Source organism: Trachinotus anak, unplaced genomic scaffold, assembly GCF_046630095.1.
Source record: "Trachinotus anak isolate AG129_WGS33_773 ecotype Australia unplaced genomic scaffold, CSIRO_AGI_Tana_v1 ptg000009l, whole genome shotgun sequence".
Lineage (NCBI taxonomy): Eukaryota > Metazoa > Chordata > Actinopteri > Carangiformes > Carangidae > Trachinotus > Trachinotus anak.
In genome coordinates this window covers 12,649,452-12,667,638 of record NW_027273860.1, presented here as the reverse complement: position 1 = coordinate 12,667,638, position 18,187 = coordinate 12,649,452, and the positions used below count along the sequence as shown (strand labels likewise).

Here is an 18,187-nt window from a genome sequence, read left to right as displayed (position 1 = left end):
CATATGAGCCGATGCAGAGTTTTTCAGGAGGATTTTTTTTTCAGCGCAGGTTTGCTCGCCTCGGCTGCTGGAGGAGCGTGTCCTCAAATGACCTGCCTGGAGCAGTCCTCTCATTTTCGTAAAGCATTCTGTAAACCCGGTTTAAAAGAAGTGATATGGATTGAGTCGACTTTATCATTGTTATGATAAAAATTATAAAATGTCACTGAAATGCGATGGATCGAAACATGATATATTCTCTTTCCGCTGGCATTGTAGCCTTTATTATGCTGTGCCCCACTGTGTAAGAAGAGGAAAGTAGCCCGAATAAAGGAAGATAAAAGAAATGACGACATTCACCTATAGCCTATGTGCAAATGGCTTATTTTAAAATGATGAACAAAAGCAGGTCCAATCAGGCACAGAGATATATGAGTGGCCGATTAGGTGACGAGGTTTTTTCACAGCCCACTGCCTGACGTCCCAGCAACATTTTTGTATGTCACTCAAAAGAAATATCAAACCCACCAGCACCTAGGCTCGGGCTCTTTGTGTGAGATCGGATCACCCTCAGATTGTGTTTATTTTCCAGTTCATTTTCCTAATTTTGTGTATTAACGCTAAAGGTAAATGCGGGATGCTGCTGATTTTACGGAGAGGTAAGTATCAGATTGGGCATCATAGAATGAGCTTGGTTATCATCCAGGAAGCTGAGCCCCAACAGGGCAGATGCTTCCATGTCTTAAATCAAAAATAAGCATTATTTTTCGTTTTATTTCTGTCTCTCATGAAGTAATGGAGCTGCTCTGTAAAACCTTGTTTGCGAAATAAAATATGTTAATACACTAATAACGTAATACGGGTTCTTCTTACATCTGTTGACCACAGTATGATTTTCTTATGTTCCCACCCCCGCCTGATTTACCAATTCAGGTTCAATCTGGTTTTGTTGGAAAGCTAGATTTGATTAACACATCTTTTAGAGTCGTCCAGATAGGTGGTTTAAACATCACAACTGTGTGTATTTCTAGATTTATTTTATTTTACAATTAGACTAGTTCAATACACCCCCCCCCCTTCAAAAAAAAATTGAAAAAAAAAGAAAATTGAAATAATTATAAAAATGTTATTCGTTAAAAATCGTCTACTTTTAGCATCTCGCGTAATCATAAAATCCCTCAAATCGTAGCCTAATGATTTCACCCAAAGCAAATGACAACTTTCCCTAAGAATCAAAATGAATTCCTACAAAATAAAAAAAAAACAGCAATCAGTCGTGGACTCGTAGACAAATTGGCTGGAAGTTTAGTTTTTTTTTTATTATTATTATTATTTATTTTTTTAAAAATTCCATTAAAACCGCTTCATTGCGGTGCAGTGAAATGCAGTTACTTGTGTGATAAATCATCAATACAAAAAAAACAATGATAAAGGCTTCTGTCTTAATTGAATGTAGCCCCTTCAGGAACATGATTTGATCACGGGCCAGATCTCCTCCTCCTGACTGCTCGGAGCTGCCTGTTTAACTCGGTTATCCTCCGCCGCGGATTCAGACAGACATCTGGCGCTGCGCACCGTCTGCACCCTTCAATTAGTCCTTCATTCATCTCACGCACAACACGTCAGACTGACCGATGGGCTTCCGTCGCAAAAAAAAAAAAAAAAAAAAAAAAAAAAAAAAACAACAAAAAAACAAAAACAAAATCGAGCTGACTTCTTCCATAAGTGTAAAATGTTTTATTTAGATGTTTTATACTGTGCAACAGTAACAATACAATAAGTTGTCCATACAATCGAGCGATACAAATACGGAAAACACGGGAGACATCAAAACATCTGTCAACTGAGCATGAAATGGAGCTGAACAGGAGCCCAAGTCATTCCTTCAGAACAAAAGGGGGGGGGGGGGGGGGGATCGCTGATTAAATATGCATTTTGTTTCTATTTACACGTGGATTCTCTAAAACTGCTTACACCGTGCTAACGACGTGGGAAATAAGCAATTCGATTCCACTGCAGCTACAAGAAAGTTGTTTTTTTCCAGTAAAAGGCAAAGTAAAAGTTGTAAAGTTTTCTTCCATAGGCATTTTCCGTGAAGCCAACAGCGCTATACAAATGTATTTAGCCTATAACTTTCATTGGAACAAGATCCATGCCTGAAAAGCTCCCAAAAAACAAAAAAAAAACAAACCCGTCCAACTGGTGAGATAAACACGCAGGATCCTCTCTCTTAAAGGAAAAGTGTTCTCATGAGCATGCATGTTCAAACTGACAGCTTCAAAATATCCCAACACACATGAAATATTCATGATAAACACGCTGAATTTGAAAAACGTTAAAGAAAATATAAAAGACTATTTTCAGTCGCTTCTGTAAAATAAAGATGTAGCTTCCAAAAGGGGGTAAATGCCTGGCCTTCTGCTTTCCAACGCTCTTTTTTTCCTCCCCCCCCCAACATCAAAATTTGCTTTCTCATTAAAATTCCCACGCCACCCAACCTCCTCATTCTTTTATTTTGAAATGTCTCCGATTCCACTACGTTTAAACTTACATATGATGCCATAATATTTATAACAACAAATGGAGAGAGAAAGAGAGATAACATTGTCTACACAATGGAACTACATTGGCATGAAAACAGTATTAGCTGAGCGGGAGTCTGGCGTTGGCTGGTCCGGTCCGGTCCGGAGCCCCGCGTCATCCGGAGGAGGTCGACGACCCGTTCAGGGAGACCTTCCGGGGTTTGGTGCCGCCGCTGCCGAACTGGGTGAAGGACCGGCTGGGGGTCGGAGGGGCGGCGGCTGGGGTCCCGTTGACGTTACTGGGGCCGTGCGGGAGCTGCGGGTGCGGGGACTGAGCAGGTGTGCCGGGGCTGGGAAGCGACGAGGACGTGGACGGAGCCCCGACGGGACTCCCCGCTTTGTCGCTGGCAGAGTCGCTCTCTGGTCCGGATCTGCTCGCACTGTTCTGGCCTTCCTGCTGCGTGTGGCTCACCTTCATCTTCTTACAGTTGACTCGGTATTTAAGGGGCAGGGGGCCATTCTGTGGTGGCGATAGTAAAGCTATTACATTATATTAAATGACAGTTTCACTAGGATACATACACCCACCCCTGTCTGTGTTTCACGGAAATAATAATGTAAAAAATAAGAATATTTTTAAATTGAACACATTAATGTCTGGTGTATAACACCGGGTGGGACAAAGAGGAGTAAACCCATATTTGACCAAAAAAAAAAAAAAAAAAAAACACTTAATATGCTTTATCCAAACTGCTGCAATTGGTGCCAATAAAATGAAATGAAATAGCCTATAGGAGCTCCACCTGGTAAAACACTTAGTCCACATTAATCTAAATACAACCTAACTGCATGATCAACACTGTAATTTCAAGTCTGGACAGTAACTACTTTAGTGGTAAAGAAAATGGAGTTAGCCTTGTTTTTTTTTTTTTTTTTAAATACTAACAGTATTTTGAATTCTAACTCACAAGATATTACAGTATATCCAGATGGACATGATTCTAACAAAACCTATCTGACAAAACAAGATGAATCAAATCTGCAATACATTTTAATAAATGGGTAATATAAGGACATTTAGGATGTAAGACTCAGCAGCAGTTTGAATAAACTGACTGAAATCAAGTCTTTCTATTGTCCAGAAAAGTCTTACCCTTCTCCAAGTGTAGATATATGCTATATCCATTAATGTGTAGTAATCTTTCAGAGGTTCGTCTTCATACATGACTTCAACCTGGAGTAAACAAAAAAAACAAACAAAAAAAAAAAAAACAGAAATAAAGAGTAAATATACCTGCAGTTAAGTAAGATACCTAAGATTTAACCCTGATATCATCATTTTCTTGAAAAGACAGGTTTACATTTAAAAATCTTATCAATAAATATATAACAATAAAAAAGAGACCTGGTAGGTATTTGGGATGTCCATTTTGCTGCGCAGAAACTTCCTCAGATGCATGACTGTCATGGCTGCTGGACACTGCAGGTACCTCTTGTTAGCCACCTGCAGATGTACATCCAAAATTATACATACATTTGCAGTACATCTGTATAAATCTACATTGATGTCATTTAAAGTGTTACAATCTTTACAGGCTGGTCCACCTTAAAATCAGGAGAAGAGTTTGCTTTACAAAAACCATCTCACTGTTTCTCAGGAGAAAGTCACACTGGCAACAGATTTCAGCAGAGTTGGCAAAGTAAATATTCATTAGCTGCTGAATGAGAAGGAGCCGCAGCATGTTTCATCTTTACTTGGTTAAAAAGGATGTAAAAAAAAATAATGATGAGAGAGAATGTGGCTAAAATCAACTTGCAGTACCTGATCTTTAGACTGTTTGTCCTCCATTACACCTCCGAGTCTGCACAGAGTTAAAGGCAAAAATATTAAGACCTTTACAAGTCTGCAATATTCATGTTTTTCATGTCTCAGTGTCATACATAAATGCAATAACAAAACTGAAGTACTATTTTTAAAAACATTTTAAAATCAAAAATATATATTTTGTGGACCTCACATAATCTACGGAATCAGAAAAGGACACTTAATTGCTTTATTCTTTTTTTCTCTTCCCACTCATATTACTTTTTTCCTTCAAACATTATGCAACACATAAATTAGCTGTTGCTTATTACTCATGTCAACAGCTGTTACGATGTTCATATAGTATTGCAAGGATGCTATTGTCAGTATCTGACAAATGCAAAAAACAAAGTAAAATAATGAATAATCTCTTGGCGTGGTTGCATAAAGGTGGGATGGGAGGGTACATACACAGGCAAACAGAACCAAAAACAAACCGAAAAAAAACACAGCCAATTTTTTTATCTTGGAAAACAGTAATGAACTGGTGACTAGTGAACTGGACACTTTGATCCACAGGAAGGGATGGGTCCATAAACACTCAATAACGCCATCATTCTGGCTGGATGTAATCAGTTGAATGCTATATTTTGTCTAAGAGAATGACTCTCTAATATGCAAATACAATGCAATGGAACATGTGACATTACTCAACAACCACTACTGTGTAACTCATGTTTTTTAAGTCTATTAACAGGACGTTTCATAAAAAGAACCTCTGTGACTGAATTAAATGTTATGTTTTTTAGCCTGTTAAGAAAAAGCATTTCCACATATATATATATAGAATTAAAAGCAACGCTGCATCAGTACGACTATAACAAATAATCACTTGCTTTAATACACATACATACTGGCGAGGCAAGCCTACCTGCTCTGATCAAAGAACTCAATAGAGAGGCTGATGATCTCATCATCCGTAATAATTCTCTTCTCCTCGTCCGCCACCTCTCCTCGATCCTCATTTGATCCGTTAGAAGCTGTGGAAAAACACACATGTGGATGGGCTTGTGACTACACAGAAACTCAGGTTTATAACATGAACACATATTTTTAGAGAACTACTTTTGCAATAAAGCAAAAATGTTTTGTGGAAATTAACACCATCCTCTCATCCAAAGGGGGGGGAGAAAAAAAAAAAGTGTTTCCATCTTCACTGTGGTGACCAAACAGGAATTAGATCATCAGTACCATGCTCTCTAACTCACCATCTACAGGATGCTCCGCATAAAAGTCTCTCCTCCTCTTCATTTCATCTGAGGACATTCAGAAAGGCAAGCTATTACAAGTTTGTCCGTTTTCAGGTTACAAATACTGAATGAACCGACATCTGATGGTGCTCTGTTTTCTCTCCATGTGATTTGCAGCAATAAATCTGAACACATTTGTTCAACACAACATGATCAGTGTAGAGGCAGGGACTGACAAAATGAATGTTTTGATTCAACATATTTGATAACATTACATTATGGTTCATTTCAAACAAAAAAAATAGCCTTTGCCTCCAAACCTGCCACCTCCGCTTCAGTTTTATCACCGTCAGGGTGTGGAATCAACATATAAGAGTTGGCAATGAGACAAGAGGAGTTTAGCCTGACCTAGTTTGACAGGTTTCATCAACAGCATTTACAGTGCAACCCAAAACAAAGGCAGTCCTTTACAAAGTATCACCATCAGTTTAATAACATCTTTAAAACACACACCAGACTGAAAAACATCATACGTTTTCAGTACAAAGCCTCAAACAGTATAGTGCATCCATACCAAAGCATATTTTAATATTTCTGTACGTATTTTGAGGGGTAAACTGATGAGGACTGTATTTAACTTACAGTTCAATACAGTTACTGTAGTGGACTAGTGCTGCTGGATGACTATGAATGAAACAGCTAATCAGAAAAATCTAGAGAATATTTGCAAATACGGAGTCAGAATGAAAGTAAAGGCAACAAGCGAGACGCAGAGGCTGCTCCACAGTCATGCTCTTACTTTTGAAGAGGCCTGGGACCAGCTTGTACACAATGTCCTGTAGAGTTTTGTCAGACCTAGAGAGGAAGAGAAACTTCAGTCACATCACTGAGGTACCGGACATGTCAACATTTTCAGTTAAAACTGCAAAGAAAACTGATTTAGATGGTTGATTTTTTCCTATTGGGTTATCGTTTGGATAAGAAGACAAATGACAGCTTATGTTTGTAAATGCTGTGCTTTAAGATATATACTCCTTAACACACAATCTGTTGCATTATAGCACGCAGACAACGGCTGCCGTTAAAGACTGTGGGAAATCTCTCATATATTATACAGGTGGTCTGCAAGTGTCTGAATATTTCAAACCAATTGCTGGCTGATCCAGCAGTTCAACAAAGGGGGAAACCACAAAGGGTGAGAAAACAGGAAACAAATAATGTTCAAACTATTGCCACGGCTGCTTAACACTGCAAATGCATAAAAATTAATTCTTTATATATGAGAGAGAACATTTTTAAAAAGCTGTCAAACCTGCATCAATTCAACCCAAGAAGAGGCGCAGGAGGAAACAAAAGTTTGTTGAGTCCACAACAGTGACAAAAGATTCATTTTCCCAAACAACAGATAAAATACGGGGGGGGGATGAGAAAAACAAAAAGATGCTGGATCTGGCAGAGAATTCAATCACCACAGTTCTCACCTAATGTTGAGCAGAGGCTTGGTTTTATGCACTTGTACATCACAGATGGGACAGTATTTGCTGGTTTCCAGGTAGCGCACAATGCACATCTTGCAGACTGCAAACCATAGACAAAAGGGGGGGAGTCAATATCAGATTTCATCTAAGAGGATATCCTGAATCTGAACTGCAACACTTTCTATCAAACGTTACATTTCCATGGCATCATTTTCCTTCCACACCCAGAGAGGAGTGGTTATCATTTTTGCGGGCTTGCTTACATGAGTGAAGACATTCGATTATGGTGGTTGCGTCTATGAAATATCCTCCACACAGGACACACATGAGGTGAGGGTTGAGCTCAGTAATCTTTATCCTGGTGGTTCGATGCATGGCGAGAGAAAGGAACAACAATCCTGCGTGGGGGGGGGGGGGAAGAAAGAAAAGAAAACACAACAGGTCAAAACAATGCGTGAAGGAGGAAGCGAGGAGGCATCAGAGGAGCTGCAGGTTTCTTTCGCAGCGCAGGTCTGACCATTTGGAGGAGGGAAAAAAAAAGGCTGCTGTTTGTTTGACTGCGTTAAAGCAACATCATCTTTTATGCTAATCCAATAACAACCAAAGGGGAAGGTGCTCGGTGGCAGATTGATAGGCGGCAGCTCCGCGGAGTCACCTGACCGAGCCGCGGCGAATAATCATAAATCAATCACTTCTACCGAGGGATCGATGGATCGATGGAGCTCCGGAGCTGCTCTCCTTCGCTTCAGCTGAAATCAGCGTCAGGTCTGACAATCAGCATCAAACGGGCTTCGATCAAAGCGTTTCTGTTCCAAAAATGAGTAATGTGGCACAGAAAAAAAAAAAAAAAATCTCGGGTTTCATAACTCACAAGTCATTCTGCATCGGAAGGGTTTGATAGTTTGGGGTTTAAATGCGCGGCGCGGCGCTTTGACCTGCCTGAGCCCAGCTCCGGTTCTAACTCGGAGCGCGGCAGAAACCCGGGAGAAGATAGCTACTGAAAATAAAACAGAGCACAACAATTCAGCATCAAGACCGTGGAGGTGATATGACACCATCCAAACACTGGTGGATTTTGTTGGTGACCGCTCCAGTTTTATTCAAACCTTTTTTCTTTTTTTTTTTGTTTTTGGCCGAAAATGGGGAAATTTTGGCGGAAAATAATCCAAGGAACATGGACTGTGGCGCTCCGGGCTGAGTGAGGGTGAGAGGGGGTGAGGAGGGGAGGGGGGGGGGTGATAGGAGACACCAGTTCACTGCGTCAGGTGTGCCACACAGGCAGTGGGGGTGGGGGGGGTGGGGGACCTGAGCGTTTCTATGGCAACTCCTTTTGCTTTTTAGCCCACATGGCTGATCGCCAGTGACCAGAACAAGGCAGGATGTCAAACCAAAACAACAACACGGCGAGCTGCCGGTGCTGCAGAGCGGGAACAAGCGGGGACCGGAGGCGCACACACAGACAGCGGCTGGACTGCCAGGCTGCCGACAGCACGGCTGCCATTTTGTGGAGGAAAAAAAGCCCGTATCGGTTCAACGGGCTGCGGGGATTCCTTCGAAAGGGGGCAAATAAACCCACCATCCGGCGCGTATATACCCGCTCCCCAAATCTTTATGGACCACAAAGAGGAGAGAGTGTGTGTAGCCTATGTGTGTGTGTGTGTGTGTGTGTGCGTGTGTCCAACTCTGGGAATAATCTCAGCTTCATTCTTGTTCGCTTTGCGCCGTGTTTTTTTTTTTTTTTTTCTTGATGGCGTGTGCGCAGCAACCAGCGCCAACATGGCCAGACAGCTGCGACTGCGCCGAAGTTGAAGCGCACACTGGATCGCACTTATTTATTCCGCGCCATGGTCAGCTAAAGTCCCGCACAGAGGCTTTATCAGACGTCTTTCTGCCTGTGGGGCGGCTAACTTTACAAACCTGATCGTGTTGAGCCACAAAAAAAAAAAAAGAAGCTCCAAACAGAGAAATAAGTCACCAGAGCCAAAGCATCATCGGTTTCTCATTTCCTCCGATATTTATGAGCCATGAGGCAAATTTATCTTGGATGCTTAGAAAACAATAATCCGAGTCGGAGCTTAATAATAAAGGCATGTGCTGCAACAGCTATCGGGGCGCCCGTTGCTGTCATTTGGAGAAATAAAAGCGCAGCCATTAAAAGTCTAAATGCAGCCTAAAGACTGGACATGAGGAGCTGACCCTCTTTAAACGCTGGATGACAGCCAGGCAGCCCAGCTCGGAACCCGCACTGTTACTTTATGGAGCCACAGCCGGCACCATGCCCGAGTCCCGGCCGGTCTCAATGCTCCAACCGACCTCTCCTGGCCGCCTCTGAACAGACCACTGCGGGCAAGTTTGGACAGAGACTCAGTTCAAAGGATGCCTCACACATGGATGATGATGGATCATGTCCACATATATGCAGGGAGCCTGTTGCGCCATTAATCGATTGACTGGTGTTTGGACAACTGCTCTCCTTCTGTCCTGGGGGAGCTGGGTGCTCACTTTATAAGACTTCAGGCCAATCACTCCATAAATCCACAGCCCAATAAGTTCATGCGTGTTGGGAAGGAATGGCTGCTGCTGCTGCTGCTGCATCAGCCAACAAACAGTGCAGATTCCCATCGTGGATTTATCAATACACGAACCTCGATCTCACGCAGGAGACGTGAGCCACACACCCCACGGCTTCCTCTTAAACGGATAGCTACGTTTAATTAAGGGCTCCGTGGTGATGACAATTAATTCACAGCAGCTACTGAACATTTCATTCTCTCTATAAAGCATCAGCAAATGTAGAGATTTGTCTCTGCTCTTGCAGTGACCCACAGTCCTGCCCACCTCATTTATTCCCAAACGAGACCAGTTCCTCTTGTAAAGGTTCCCCTTACGCTTAAATCAACAGCAGCTGGAAATAACCCAATTAAAATCGGCAATGGGGAAAAACCAAGAGCCCATTTTAAACCGCTGTCAGTGAATTTAAGAAAAGCGTGAATTAAATAAGAGGAGATTCCTAATCGCCCCCCATGACTGAAACTCGTGAGAGTCAATACAAAGGAATAACTTTTATTCTGTTTGCTGAATGGTTCTCATTACACACTGTAACCCATCCAGTCCATTATCACTTCTATTCACAGACCTGCGAGGCTGTCAACCTGCAGTCCCGGCTGAGGGGGTGAGGGGGTGGGGTGGGGGGCAAATACATTCATTTTAAACCATTAACCACACACAGGGTCCCCAACAGCATTCATGAGGAAAATGATAATTTTTTTTTTTTTTATTCCCCCCCCCCCCCCATGAGGGAGAAGCCCTGGCTCATGTCTGTCAGTCGTGTGTCGCCAGACTCACACAACGCACCAGCGTCCAATATAAGGAGGAGAAAATGTGGAAATCCATGAAGAGCTTTAATGTCAACCCACAGCCTGCGCTGGACACAGCTCGGGTGAATTTAAGTGAAATTACCGGTGCCGTGGCTGCTCGCTGAGACACAGCCACCTCTTTGTATCCTGGCCGACGAGTCGCCCATGCAGGCTACTTTTTAAAAATTTCTCAAAAACTCAAGCACCCTTCTTAATCCACGCAATCCACACAGCAGGACACAAACAGCCGCCGTGCGTGTTCAGCGGCGGTCCAGAGATTCCTCAGAAGCAGCCGTGAAACATTTATGCACAATTGAAATGGTTCGCCCTCCCTGTCACGTCCGTGGGAGCAATCCAAGTTAAGTTAATAAATCCAACATTTGCTCACATACGCCGAAAACCAACACAACACCCAGTTGGTAACACCCCAAACATCCCAACTCTATAAGATGGGCACGCTGTATGGACACAGGAGCACACAAGGACCGTTTGGAGCACTTGCTACTGTTAACATCTCAGCCAACCCAGCCTGGTTCGCCTGAGATCTCCCACTTTACCTAAATCCAAACGACGCAATGCAAAAGCCAACCGCTACCAACTTATACGGACACGTCACTGAGGAGTAGATCATGCGGGACCGGGTGTGCGGGAACCTTAATTCACGTTTGTGCCCGAGCGGGGAACATCTTTTGCAAAAAAAAAAAGTGGTGCGCAGACACACACGGAGCTCCACGTCGGTGATCGCCGCAGCCACCGTTGAAAGCTCCACATCCACCGCTGGATCGGTGCGTAGAAAAACACAAAAGCACAAACCCCGAAACCTCCCCTTCCGCCCCCGTTAGTTAGGGACGATATCGAATAAGACATACCTGGAGGCTGGGCTGGGAATCGGTGGGTCTTGAGGCGGATAGACAATGAAAGTTGGGAGGCGATCAGCAGAAAATGAATAGGAGCCGAGCCGCCATCTTGAAGCAGGCTGCAGACGCTGTCAGTGGCGGAGAGCGCACGGCGGACCAGAGCGCATTTTCAGATGTGCGAATAAAAAACTCCCTCTTTTCCTCCCCGCGTACGCGCCGTGTGCGGATCCGACGTGCGGCTTCACAAGAGCCCGCTCCCCCGGCCTCGGCTCGGAAAGGTTCCCACTTCGGCACCGATAACTTTGCCTCCAAAACATTCGCTTCACCCCCAGTAATATGCAGCAGTGTGTGTGTGCTCGGTGGAAACTGACACCGTCCCCAAAATGGCTTGTAGTTCGACCGCCCCGCTTTGGTCACGTGGTCTCGTTGCTTAAGGGTGCCTAGGAATTACTGTCGGTGTACGCTGTTGCCCCCCCCCCCTCCCCCCAGATCTACTGCGCACCATGTAAAATAACACGCAAAACACACGCATGTACACATGGAGGATGTTTTTGTTTTTTTGTTGTTTTTTTTTTACCGACGAAATCCCGTAAAGCGCGCAGCAGTCTGCGCTTCGCTCGGGCTGAAATGACACCAGGCGGCTGCTTAAAGGCGCCTAAAAAGTCCTGTCGGTGTATTCTAGCTGTCTCTGGTGTATGACGCACGATTTTAAATTAAGCCATGCCACACATTCATATAGTTTGTTTCACTTTTCGTCAGGTAAAACCGCAATCCAGGCACCGATCTGTCTTTTCTCTCTCGCCTCAGCAGCTCCATGTAAGAAAGTAGACCAGGCGGCTGATGAGTGTGCCCTCGCCTCTCTCTCTCTCTCTCTCTCTCTCCCTCTCTCTCTGATGTTAAAAATAACGGCAGCACACGCACACGTTCACACACGTCCGTGTCGTTTTGACCGTGGAAATTCCTCAATGCACTCACTTCAGCGTGAAGTCTACCGGAGCAGCAGCGGGTCTGATTAATCTCTGCAGATCGTTGCTTTCAAGAACCCCACGCACTTACGTCCATGTGACAAATGGCTCTGGTGTCAAACCTTTGTCACGGGCTGTCCTGACATCTGCAAAATAAAAAAAATAAAAAATAAAAAAACTTCCACTAGATGAATTGGAGCCCTTATCCCTCAGCCAGCGCCGCGGAAAATGAAGGCACCGCGGATGTTTATGGAATCTGAGCCGCTGTGGCGCTTCTGCTCAGGAGCTTCAAACTCTCAGCTGAGGTGGATGAAGACAGCAGGAGAAAGTCTAAAAAAAGGGGGAAGTATGTATATATATATATATATTTTATACAACAAATTAGTAAACAAAGTTAAAGACCTATATTTATAGTCTTGTAAAAAATAGCTCCCATCAGCCCGAGTCCTCCGGAAAAAGCTGGACTGAGCCTCTTGTTGCAACAAATGCTGCAGGACACAAAATAGACTCCACTGCTGTCACGCAACTATGGCAAAAATCCTATTCAGGCTGGTTAAGTGCTGAGGAAACACATGCCTACCAGTTACTTCACTGACTCCGTATTCAAACATCTCTCTCACCCATCTACAGTATGACAACAGCCGTCAGGTCAGTTGATTTAAAAACACTCTCCCACCAAAAGGACGTTTCTTAAAAAGACCAGCAACAGTTTTCCTTTGTGTGTGGACGCGTCCAGATGTGAAATCAAAGCACAGGCAGGAGGTTATTTTTCTGTTTTAATTCAAACACAAATTGGAACAATTATTGTCTCACACACGTCATTATCAATCTCAGGTACAAAAGAAGTCAGACAGAGAAGAGCAAAGCCGCTGGAGACCGGTGAAGTTCAGGGCGAGGAAACCGGACACCGACGTCACATCTGACTGGCTTTCTCCACACTTTTGGCAGCGTCTTTCAACTTCCCCACCAAGTCCTGAAAACAAGAAAGCACTGATCATATTCACTGGGAATAAAAACGCAGCAGCGTTTCCGGCAGAGACAACCTAAAATAATAACAGGAAAAAAAAAAAAAAATATTCACGCTATGAATGACACTTACCACAAATAAGATTTGGAGCAAATTAGCTTGCGTTCAGAATTTTACATTGAGTCTGGACAGACTGAGAGTCACAAGAGCCTGAAGATGAATTCACCAACTATTTTGCATCGCGAATCTGACTGCAGCCCGCACGATTTACAGAGGGCTCAACCCTCACATCAGGCGGATGAAGGGAGCTTTTCTAAAGGCATCAGGCATGTTACATAATGAAGTAACATTTCTTCATAGGTCATCTTAACTCATCATCATTAGTTCAACCTCTCAGCGTCTGTAAAACCCATTTATTGGAGCCTGTTATTTATTTTTGGTGCAGCAACGTGACCAAATCCAAAGAGATGGAGCGCTGCGATGACGCAGGAATGAAACTGCCTTTTATTTGCAGAAATCCCCCTGAAAGTCCTTTTCATTTATTATGTGGAACTCGCAGACACACTGATAAAACGTAACACGTGTAATTTCTTTGGGAGATTCCCTGTTTGAAGAGGAGAAAAACTTCCCCACAGCAACCAGCTCAACAAGTCTCCCTCTATCTTTTTTTTTTTTTTTTTTTATTGGTTTGCTGATAATGAGGCTGGATGTGGTGCGTAAAGGCTCGTTTGCGAGTGAGGAAACACACCAACAGATCAAGAGCCGCAAACAAGCAAGTGTGCACAATAATTTCCCCTACCTGCAGCTGCTCCACTGTGCAAGTGAAGTTGATATCTTCCGAGGATCCTTCATTCTAACAAAGGGACAAACACGATCATTGTTTCACCCCCCAGAAACACACCGGACATTCAGGGAAAGCCATGAAGGTGGAGGTGTATGCAGCTGGATTTGAGTGTTACCTCCGTGTTCAGTGAAATCAAGTAGAAAGGCTCGTTGACCTTATCGACCTGTCCGTTCTGTCGAAAGAACAACACTTTCATAAACTTTGTTTTTTTTTTTTTTTTGTGACATGTTATCAAACGACATGCTCCAGAGCGGGTCTGATATACCTTCATGTGATACTGTAGACGCCACGACGCGTCGTTCACCTGAGGTGCCCGCCTGCCTATGCTGCAGGAGGAAGAGAAAACACATTGTTGCCTCTGTGATCTTCAAGGATTGTACGGAAAATGAGCCCGGGCACAGGAAGGTAAATTCATATACAAGATATATCACTTTATTGGCGTCGATCTAAAATCCTCGCTTTATGGCAGAGGCAATCTAAAGATCCAACTGATGAAGGACAAGCAGGGATGTAACTGCGTCTCCTCAGCGTTTTAACAGTTGCCTAATAAACCGGCGATTTTGGATTATTTACGCACATGTTCCAAAGTTGTGTGTCTGCTAAAATAATTGTGAGTGATCGGGAGGCTTTCTCTGTTTTATATAATTACACTATTTGCCCGCAACTGTTTTTAAACCAGTCTGGAGACACAGAGAAGCTTTGTTAATGGAGCATCAGTAAAGCAGCATTTACGTTGCATTAAATCCTGCTCCTTCACTTTTTTTCGACCTGACACGCAAATTCAGAAAGACCCTCTCTGTTTGTTACTGGGCTGCTTGCTCCTACCCAGATTTTTTTTTTTTTTTTTTTTTAACATCGGGTCAAAATCTATTTATTAATGTTGACCCATGCGGGGATTTTTTTTTCCCTCCGCACATCTAATGTCATGAATGGTTTTGTAGAGTCGAATAAAAATTGACCTCCAGCTTGAAATCATCAGTAAGCCATGAATCTGCAAAATCGTTTAGTTAATAACTCCACAGTGTTAAACCTCTAGCTTTAAAACATCTGAGTAAAACAACCTCTTCACCTTAGAAATAACATCACCTCCACAAATCTCTGTCCCACTGACAGCTCCAAAGCATCTCAGGCTTACCTTGCTAACAGACGTTCCAGTTCTTTTTTATGTTTCTGCAAAATAAAAGAAGCATCATTGTGTTGTGGGTGAATCTGCCACAACTAGAAGACCACATGAAAATAATGAGAAAAAAAAGAAAAAAGATTTAATATGCGCAACATTGTTTGAAATGTACCTGATATGCACTATAGAATATTTCTATTCTCTCTGCACTGAATGTAAGCTCTTCAAGGCAGGAGCTGCAAGAACAAAACAACACTTTATTTAGTAGTTAATGTCTCAAAACTGCATTTACATCACACTTTCTCTTTCACATATTTTCATTGGAACCCATGTCATTTTTTTCCCCTTTTAAAGAAACAAACATGTCAGTTCTATTTAAATCCTATGTAGGTTGAATGTTGATGTCTGCGTTGTCCAAGTAAATGCAGGTTTTGCAATCACACATCAAGTGCAGTCTTAACATGGAGAAAAACACAACAACCTAAAAGCATGTGTTGTTTTTTGTTTTTTAATAAAGTAAAAAGGAAAACAAGAAGGAAAAGGAAATTCTTGGAAGTGTAAAGGATCCTCGCTGTATACTGGTGCTTGTTTGTTGGTGATCATACCCATAAGAAGGTTTATCCTTTACTTTCTGAACAAATAACACTTTCCTTTCTCTAATTATAAACAACCAAAGACAACTGCAGAAAAGCAAAATGTGAAGGCGATGGGGATGGACAACTGTGAGAGACTGATTTAAACTGATTTGCATGCATCTGCTTTTCCATAAAACCTACAGACAATGCTGCATCACAGGCAATTTCTAAGTTGTTTAATAATCTTAATTAGACTAACTCCATTGTTTAACTGTGGGAAGACTGGTGCTGTTACACAAGCAGGGCATCCCATCAGGGACACACAGGCCACACATTAAGAGCACAACAGCATTTCATTCACTCATGTCAGCGCAGTAACCTCCAGTGAATCAAATCGCTTCGCAGCATTTGAAATGCACATGTGCAGCATTTTGTTGTTTTAACGTATTTAATGAATTTAATTTCCTGCAGCAATCAGCTTCACTGTCTCTTGGGAGATGCAAATGGCAGATAACATAACGGTGTCCCTACATGTGATATGGTTAGCAACAAACAGCATGATAGTGCAACATATTTCCTGCCAAACGGTGTAATATGAGCACACTTTTCATAGCCATGCACTGACAGCCAATAAGCCTATTTTTAGAGATTCGCCACCAGCATGTGCAGGGGTTTCAGCGGCACACACGTTACAGGAAGCTCTGCTCTGCCTGGTGTCACCTACCTCATCGTTGACTTGTCTGCGTTTTGTTTGACCGCCTCCAGTATGAAGGTGGTCGCCGCAGTGTGACTCCGTTTCACAAGGATCTGGTCGATCCGCTTCAGTTCGGGCTGATCTGAAACCACAAAAAAAGAAAAGAAAAAAAAGAAAAATGTGTGATGCCACTCTGCAGCCTTGCTCTCTCCATGGACAGAACAGACGCGTTTGATTGGTAGAAATGATGCAAGTTTGCGATCCATACTTGGGTCCTCCAGATTGACGTGTGGAATGGAAATCAATGATGATTTGCATGTGAATGGGGCCCCTCAGCTGCATCAGCCGGGGAGGAGGGAGGGAGGGGGGGGAGGGGGGGTCCTTTGTTTGTTTGTATGGTGAACATTTCACTTTCTAAATAATTCTACCATTAAAATGAGCTGTGATGCCGCAGAAGCTGGACACATGGTGTGTGAAAACAACCGGAGCAGCCACGACAGAGAAGGAGCTGTGGGCATGAGACAGCCGACCAAAGTCTGTTGTCATCTTTGCATCATTCAGACTTGTGTTTACCGCTTCCATCCAAAGCCGAGCGCCGGGCACAACAACGCGCAGAGCACTGTCGCTCTCCAGGCGGACAATCGGCTGTGTATCCATTATCACTTCTGACTGACGGTGGTTTAAATGGTCTAACATAGTCTTTCTAATATGCTGAGTAGACCTGATGCCAGTTATAATGACAAAGGGCATCCCGAGTGGCCGTGTGATTGTGTGACTGCCGCTGAATGTTAAACAGGCAGCAGAGAGAGCTAGGACCGCTGCTGATAGGCGCCCGTGCGCCGCCGAGCCACCTCGCCTCGTTACAGATCCTAATATAAACACCGGGAACCCGACGGCGAGCGACTCGCAGAGAGAGAGAGAGGGAGAGAGAGAGAGAAAGAGCAGAGCGGTTCAAATCCGCCAACATCGAGGCAGCTCCTCCAAACATCCACACGGAGAGAAACCGGAAGCAGCGGCGGAGACAAAAGCGGCAGCGGCGGCGGGGAGAGGCGGCAGCTCACCGAGGACCCCGGGGTCTGCGTGAGAGGAGAGCAGGCTCCGGAAAGACGCGTCCAGCAGCGCCTGGAAGCCGCTCTGGTCGAAGGACGGCAGGTCGGCCAGAGACTGCAGCCCTCTCTGCACAGACTCAGACAACTCCATTTTGCAAAGGGTGACCCACGACACGAGATCACGTGACGGATCAGCTGATGTTGCGTGTGGAGCAGCAGAGGCTGAGCCGAGCAGCCGAGGAGCCGAGGAGCCGAGACAGGAGATCTCAGGAAGGACATCCAGGGGAGCACTGGGGCTTCATCACTGTCGGGATGGGATCACTTGCTGCTTTAGCGCCAGTGCACTTAGCAGCACAGAGGCTAAAGACAAACTCTTTCAAAGTGGGCTCATGAAAGAGGTCACTGAAATGATACCCACTATCATTTAATTCATGAATAAGTAAATAAATTGATTAAAGCGTGTGAGATTTTTCTGTTCACTTCATCCTAAACTAAAGCAGAAATATTCCCCACAGATTGTATTCCACTGAAGTCTTATTGACATCTATATAAGACATAAGACTATAACAAGGATCTATCTGTCTATCATTCACACAAGTAATCACACACTCACCTCTGTATAGAAAATCTTGGATTACCCTATAATGATATTTGGATATTTGGTTTATGGGACGCTGCCTCCCGTCAAATAAAGCAGAGGATACACTGAATGTACAACTTTGGGCAG

At 43.6% G+C, this 18,187-nt stretch overlaps 2 protein-coding genes across 3 annotated transcripts; both read right to left on the bottom strand.

The window, feature by feature from the left end:
- Nucleotides 1-1,701: 1,701 nt before the first annotated feature.
- On the bottom strand, nucleotides 1,702-12,508 carry bmi1a (bmi1 polycomb ring finger oncogene 1a). Of its 2 annotated transcripts, none has more exons than XM_071485415.1 (10): nucleotides 12,222-12,508; nucleotides 7,297-7,431; nucleotides 7,037-7,133; nucleotides 6,355-6,410; nucleotides 5,574-5,621; nucleotides 5,237-5,345; nucleotides 4,324-4,363; nucleotides 3,907-4,005; nucleotides 3,655-3,735; nucleotides 1,702-3,021 (listed from the first exon to the last, which is right to left on the bottom strand). In XM_071485415.1, the coding sequence occupies exons 2-10, from the start codon at nucleotides 7,406-7,408 to the stop codon at nucleotides 2,677-2,679; spliced, it is 987 nt and encodes a 328-aa protein (XP_071341516.1). In that variant the 5' UTR covers nucleotides 7,409-7,431; nucleotides 12,222-12,508; the 3' UTR covers nucleotides 1,702-2,676. The 2 variants fall into 2 exon arrangements, with proteins under 2 accessions (XP_071341516.1, XP_071341515.1); XM_071485414.1 differs by lacking the exon at nucleotides 12,222-12,508 and adding an exon at nucleotides 11,259-11,626.
- Nucleotides 12,509-12,974: 466 nt separating this feature from the next.
- commd3 (COMM domain containing 3) lies at nucleotides 12,975-17,650 on the bottom strand. Its single transcript, XM_071485416.1, has 8 exons — nucleotides 17,473-17,650; nucleotides 16,442-16,553; nucleotides 15,315-15,378; nucleotides 15,158-15,192; nucleotides 14,288-14,348; nucleotides 14,138-14,194; nucleotides 13,978-14,031; nucleotides 12,975-13,184 (listed from the first exon to the last, which is right to left on the bottom strand). The coding sequence occupies exons 1-8, from the start codon at nucleotides 17,609-17,611 to the stop codon at nucleotides 13,125-13,127; spliced, it is 582 nt and encodes a 193-aa protein (XP_071341517.1). The 5' UTR covers nucleotides 17,612-17,650; the 3' UTR covers nucleotides 12,975-13,124.
- Nucleotides 17,651-18,187: the final 537 nt, after the last annotated feature.

What these genes read in the sequence shown, in the direction of transcription:
- bmi1a (XM_071485415.1), bottom strand. Translation starts at nt 7,408, where the DNA reads ATGCATCGAACCACCAGGATAAAGATTACTGAGCTCAACCCTCACCTC. An exon ending in GGTCCCAGGCCTCTTCAAAA is followed by an intron (nt 5,622 to 6,354) that starts GTAAGAGCATGA and finishes GAATGTCCTCAG; the next exon opens with ATGAAATGAAGAGGAGGAGA. An exon ending in TGCGGAGCATCCTGTAGATG is followed by an intron (nt 5,346 to 5,573) that starts GTGAGTTAGAGA and finishes GTTTTTCCACAG; the next exon opens with CTTCTAACGGATCAAATGAG.
- commd3 (XM_071485416.1), bottom strand. Translation starts at nt 17,611, where the DNA reads ATGGAGTTGTCTGAGTCTGTGCAGAGAGGGCTGCAGTCTCTGGCCGAC. An exon ending in CGCAGACCCCGGGGTCCTCG is followed by an intron (nt 16,554 to 17,472) that starts GTGAGCTGCCGC and finishes TTGTGGTTTCAG; the next exon opens with ATCAGCCCGAACTGAAGCGG. An exon ending in GCAGACAAGTCAACGATGAG is followed by an intron (nt 15,379 to 16,441) that starts GTAGGTGACACC and finishes TTGTTCTTGCAG; the next exon opens with CTCCTGCCTTGAAGAGCTTA.